The sequence below is a fragment of the Aphanomyces astaci genome, assembly GCF_000520075.1.
Source record: "Aphanomyces astaci strain APO3 unplaced genomic scaffold supercont1.22, whole genome shotgun sequence".
Classification (NCBI taxonomy): Eukaryota; Oomycota; class Saprolegniomycetes; order Saprolegniales; family Verrucalvaceae; genus Aphanomyces; species Aphanomyces astaci.
Genome location: NW_009798285.1, coordinates 634,299 through 640,104, shown reverse-complemented (window position 1 = coordinate 640,104; position 5,806 = coordinate 634,299). Strand labels below are relative to the sequence as shown.

At 48.0% G+C, this 5,806-nt stretch overlaps 1 protein-coding gene across 1 annotated transcript; it reads right to left on the bottom strand.

The window, feature by feature from the left end:
- Positions 1-2,595: 2,595 nt before the first annotated feature.
- On the bottom strand, positions 2,596-4,416 carry H257_09314 (hypothetical protein; the record flags this gene model as incomplete). Its single annotated transcript, XM_009835486.1, has 5 exons — positions 2,596-2,654; positions 2,778-2,862; positions 2,948-3,055; positions 3,688-3,850; positions 4,277-4,416. 5 exons carry the CDS (start codon positions 4,414-4,416, stop codon positions 2,596-2,598), a joined length of 555 nt encoding a protein of 184 aa, XP_009833788.1.
- Positions 4,417-5,806: the final 1,390 nt, after the last annotated feature.

The window sequence follows — 5,806 nt, the reverse complement described above, 5'->3', positions numbered from 1 at the left end:
CCTGTTGCAACGCCGCCTTGATGACGAGAAACGCTTTGTCATGCTGCGCTGTCCACTGCCATGGGACATTGTCCTTCGCAAGCTCACTTATCGGCAACACCAACTTGGCGTAGTTGGCGATGAACTTGCGGTAATACCCTGCCATACCCAGGAAACTCAACAGCTCCTTGCGATTCGTGGGAGTAGCCCACTTTTCAATCGCGCGCACTTTGCTTGCGTCAACTTGCAGGCCATCAGCAGAGATGGTGTGGCCCAGAAAGTCAACCTTGTCCACAGCAAACGCACACTTCTCAAGCCGCGCATACAGTTTTTCCTTGCGCAGGACTTCTAAGACAATGCGCAAATGCTGAGTGTGTTCCTCCATAGACTTGGAGTAAATGCAAATCTCGTCCAAGTACACAACGACAAATGGGAATTTGTCGAAAAGTGAACGCATGAGGCGTGACCAAATTCCTGGCATCCCAGCCATTCCCATCGGGGCAACGCACCACTGCAATATCTCCTTGTGCGTGCGAAATGCCGTGTACTTGCGTGCATGTGGAATCACAAGCATTTGATGGTACTCGGACGCAAGGTCGATCTTTGTAAGGACCACGCATCCAAACATCTTGCTGAACAGGTCCTCGATGTTGGGTAATGGGATCTTGGGGATTTCCGACTGGGAGTTGACATGCCTGTAGTCAAGAACCCAACGGATTGGCGTGTTTGCCGTTGCCGTCTTCAACCACACTTGACGTGACGGCATCTTCCCGTTCTCATCCTTCTTGGGGACACCAAAGATGTTGGAAATCCAATCACTCGTGGACAACTCAACCGATCCTTTAGCCTTCAGCTTATCCACGAACTTGTCCAGTGACTCCTGTTCGACCTTTGCGAGTCGAAATGGTGCCCGATTCTGAGGCTTTGCGTCCGGCTTCAACTTCAAATCGAACTGCATCCCTCGTTCCGGTGGCAACACATCTGGGAGCTCCTTCGGAAAGACGTCTTTAAACTCGTCGAGTACAGCTTTGATCTCAGCTGGGTACTCTTGAGGTTGCGCTTGGACATGGCAAAGCTTCATGATCCATTCTGGTGGTTCAGCAGCCGACGCATTGACATCCACTACCTCGTCAACCGACACGATGTCGAGCTTGCGCCAATCGATGACTGGATTGTGCTTATTGAACCATGGCTGGCCGAGGATGACGTCAAACGCTTTGTCCTTCAAGTCCCATTCCGTGAGCTGCGTGTCATGAAACGTGAACGTGCCAATCTGCACCGTTTTGTTTAATTCGCGCGTCTCTGTCAGTGGTGACACTAGTCCGTCGTAGCCCGAGATGCGAACAGCCTTGGAGCGAATGACATGTTTGCCCAACCCGACTCGACAAAGCGAATTCGTTGCTCCCGAGTCAATAAGAATTTTCACGACTTTTCCATTTATTACGCCAGACTTAATCATCAATGGCGCTCTGCCACTCTCCGGACTTCGTCCGACTTGCGCTTTCGACACCGCAACGCCTTCAGCACCGTTTTCTTCCATGGCGCCAAACGTGATGTACTCCACATCTTGGTCGCTTGGTGCTTCTTCGACTTCTAGGTTGTTTTGCTTGCCTGGAGGTGCATCATCCGAGATCTTCTTCTTCGGCTTTTGGCACGTAGGCGCAAAGTGCCCAAAACTTTGGCAATTGAAGCAGCGCAACTTGCTGCGGTCCTTCTTCCGGGCTTTGCGAACGTTGATGTTGTCGACCTCCATGTCCGCCGACTCGTTCGACTGTGGAGGAGCAGGAGGTGGATCCTTTCTCATCTCCGCTCGACCACCGCGGATGGACTTGTCATGACGCTGCGACAACGACACCACATGTGCCCGCTCGTACTCCAGAGCTACCTTGATCGCACTCGTCAACGTCTTGCACTGCCGGTACTTCACTTCCTCCCGGGTTTTGAGCTTTAAACCACGGGTAAAAAACGTCACTTTGTCCAACTCTGACATCTCTTGAACGTCTGTGCACACTCTGCAGAACTTCTCCACGTACTCGAACAAGTCCCTGCACGAGGGCTGCTGAAACGTGAACAAGCGATCCCGCAAGCGCTCTTGGAAAGATCATCAGGCTCGAATTCCTCACGCAGTGCTTGTTCGAAGTCGACAAGAGTCCTGAAGCCACCATTGACTCGCCGTGAAGCCAATTCCTGGTACCAAGCCGCAGCCTGTCCTTGGAGGTTCGCCACAACCATCGCAAGACAGCGCGCTTCGACCACTTCGTTTTGCTCGTAGTTCAAGTTCTTTGCCATGAAAAAAGTCTTCACACGGTGAATGTACAGCCCAATGCTTTCATTAAGGTGCCCATGGTACACAGGCATAGACAGTCCTTCTACTCGTCGTTCCGTGTCCCGTTGCTGTTCGACCGGTTGTTGGTTCGCTAGTTGGTTCATTGCATCCTGCAACTGTTGATGTAAAAGCAACTGCTGCTCTTGATGCGCTTGCTGGTCCCTCATCATTTGTGTGTGCGTCTGTGCTTGAGCTTCTAACAGCTGATTGATCATCTTCTGCTGCTGCTCCATCGCACCCATCATACGCACAAACGCTTCCTCCATATTGTAGAAAAAAGAAGTACTTGATTAAGGATTAGCAAAAAACTCGGCCAACTCTTCTTGTTCGCTGAGCTTCGGTTTCTTCTCTACAACCGGAACCGGTTTTATCAAATATGCGCTGTTGATTTCTTCTGCCAAAAAACTTGACGCAACTGCCAAATTTGTCTGGACTTCAACGATTTTGTCCAAAACGCACTTAATCCGGATACTTCCGCCTGTCCCATTAAGTCGGACCAGATCCCGCTTGAAACGCTCGTTGACTCGCTGGGTTGCTTGGAGCTTCTCGATGAGGCTCTTTCTTATCCCGTCCAAATTATCAACGTCAGGCTCGTCCAAAAATTTTATGGATAGTCTTAAACGAAACTAGGCGGTCAGGTACTTGATTAGCCTTTCGCTTAAGATCGTTTCGCTCGCGCTTGATTTCGCGTCCACTCGCAACCGCTTCTTTCGCCGCCTTCTTGAGCTTCTTTTCCGCCGCCGCCTTGTTCTTGCCCATAAAATGGGGGTCCGGTGACAATAAACTTCACACGCAACAAATGTCGTTCTTAGCTGTCGACTCAACCTCTTCCGACCCTGATACTGTATACTAAAGAGAGTGCCGTCGTAATAAAAGAGCACCTCAGCGATCACTAACTCAACACTAGCCGCCGTGAAAGGTCGCAACTGAACCTTCGCCTCAGCTAGATAGAGTAACCTTACAACCTACGCGCTATGCCCCTGGAAGTAAGTCCTTGTTGTCAACCAGGAAGTGCTACCAACTGTAGGGAGTTGATAACGCAGAGGAAATTGTAAAACTGATTGATTGGCGTTATCTACATCTACATGCATGACTACTGTGACTATACTATATCTAATGCTATATATACGTGCGCTCTGCAGAAGGAACTTCTGGTGTCCATGGCCGAGCACGCCGCACGCCAATCGAGCTTGGTCGTAAACTGACGTCAACAGTGACGTCTGTTCTGATTGGTCGATAACCCTATGACGCCAATGGAGTGACGTCGCTACAAATATCGTGAAATCTATTGGCCGAGGCGCCATTTTAGATAGTCGCAATGAATATATTATTTCGGAAGCCTGGTGGGTAGTGGTCTTGGCTGGTGGTGGGGCGTCGCGGACAATCCGAGTGAGCATGTAGTCGCGCCATACGTCCTTCACAACACCAAGGCTGCGACCGAGAGCCTCGGCAACCTGTTTGGACGATGACGTGGCGCCTTGGCTGCGGAACCAAGCATACAAACGGAGGATGTCTAATCGCTCATCTCTGGTCAAGTGGTGATGCCTGGCAAGGTAAAACATTTATCAACTTCGATATCTATTGCCTTCACTGTTAAACTCAAAATGGCGTGGCATTGTGTAGTATTGCATCTATTATTGCCCGTGTTGTCGACTATTTTTATGCTTAACAGTGTATAAATACTCAAGGTCCCTCATATGCATATATAGATTGAGCCTCTATAAAATAATTTTGCATAAAGTTACATAAGTTATTTGTTTTCTGGATGAAAATGGACATGCATTCCAACTCTCTGGCCAGTATATTTCAAGAGATATTTGTTTTCACGGCATTCGGTTGATACAGTGATACGAATAACTGGTTCAGCTGGTCAACGTACAAAGCCTCATACTAATTGAGTTAGTATTGCCCGAGATATTGGAAAAAGATAGTTACAGTTAGTTGATGTCGTCGACTGTTAATTCAGACTACCCCGTGACTACCGTGAGGCTTTCGACCCCTGCAAAGCCCATGGTTGTGGACGGCAAGATGCCAAAGAACGCCGTCGAAATCGTGCCGGTCGCCCACGTCGCCACATGTACTTGCCGCGGGCCTTGACGAACGAGATGCATATAGTCGTGTACAAAGAGTATCGCGGAAACTCCCAAGAGAATGGATTAAAAAAAAGCTTAAGCCAATCAACTCACGTCCTGTCAAATTTGCCCATTCAAACGATTGACCCTCCGCATTAGGCAAAACCACATATCTACTCATATTTGTATAGTATAGTTTGTGCCAGCTTAAATGAGATCAAGTGGCTGAATGCTCTTTGCGAAATGAGTCACAAGTCCAAATTTGGGTGCAATGCACAATATATACAATGCAATACAGTACTGTACAGTCATCCCCCGATTTTTGCAAACTGGTATAAAATAATATCCTACTTCGAAGTATGTAACACGATACGATATTGGATATAACAGGTACAGTAGTGGGTCAATTTGAAATTCAAACGACGCTAATCCACGGGTTTCACTTTTCGGCCGCTTTCGGCGCATCCGGATAAATAAATGACTTTGGGTCACAGCCATTTCATTAGACAGATTTCGCAAACGTCAGTTCTATTTTATCCGCAACCTATCCTCTCAATTTCGGGGGTTCTCGTTTTAGGCGCATGCGCCTCTGGCGCATTGTCCGGTTAAATTGTATCCGGCAATCATCCTAATTTCGGGACTATTTGGGGAATTACAAATGTCAAAAATAGGCAAAGCAGAATTCCTCAATCGTGTGGCAGCGGGGATGAAGGATGCCAAGCGTAAGCGGGATTACAACCGAGAGACACGGACATGCATGCTCTGTGGGCAGTCGAATGTCAATTATCGCAAAGACAACATCATTAAGCATCTTATCAAGCACAGAAACGACGCCCATTCACAAGCCATTGAATGGGACGGTGCAAAAAAACCCCTGCTACCGCGTCGATACTTTGAGGAGCGCGAGGATGTTAACTTGCCATGTTACATTGACGAAAAGTCCGAACCTTCCGAAATAACCACCAACCAGAACGGTATCTCATTTCAGCGTACAGTAGCTCAAGTAATGTGTTAGGTGATGGCGACGTCGATGGTGATGACGATTTCGATGCGCATTTGGAGCGACTGGTTAGTTTGCCGGTTTCCTTTCACTCCGAAATCATCATTCGAATGCTTGGGAGTTTATGCAAACAACGTGGTCTGTCTCTACCACCAGTTCCCACTAAAGCGGAGTCAACCCAGACCGCCGTTGCAACTGCAAGAGAAATTTTGAAGCCAACAACGCGTGCCAAAAACGACAAAGTGACGAAACTTTTGCGAAGCTTGGGTCATGTGTAGTATTGCAGTAGCTATTATCTTGAGCTGAAATACTGACACCTCATTACTACTGTGTTTTGGCCTCAGAAAACATTAATAAACTCAATCGAGCATACAACAAATAACTTCAGAAAACTTCAGCTACTTCAAAAAGACTTAGGATATCTTCAGA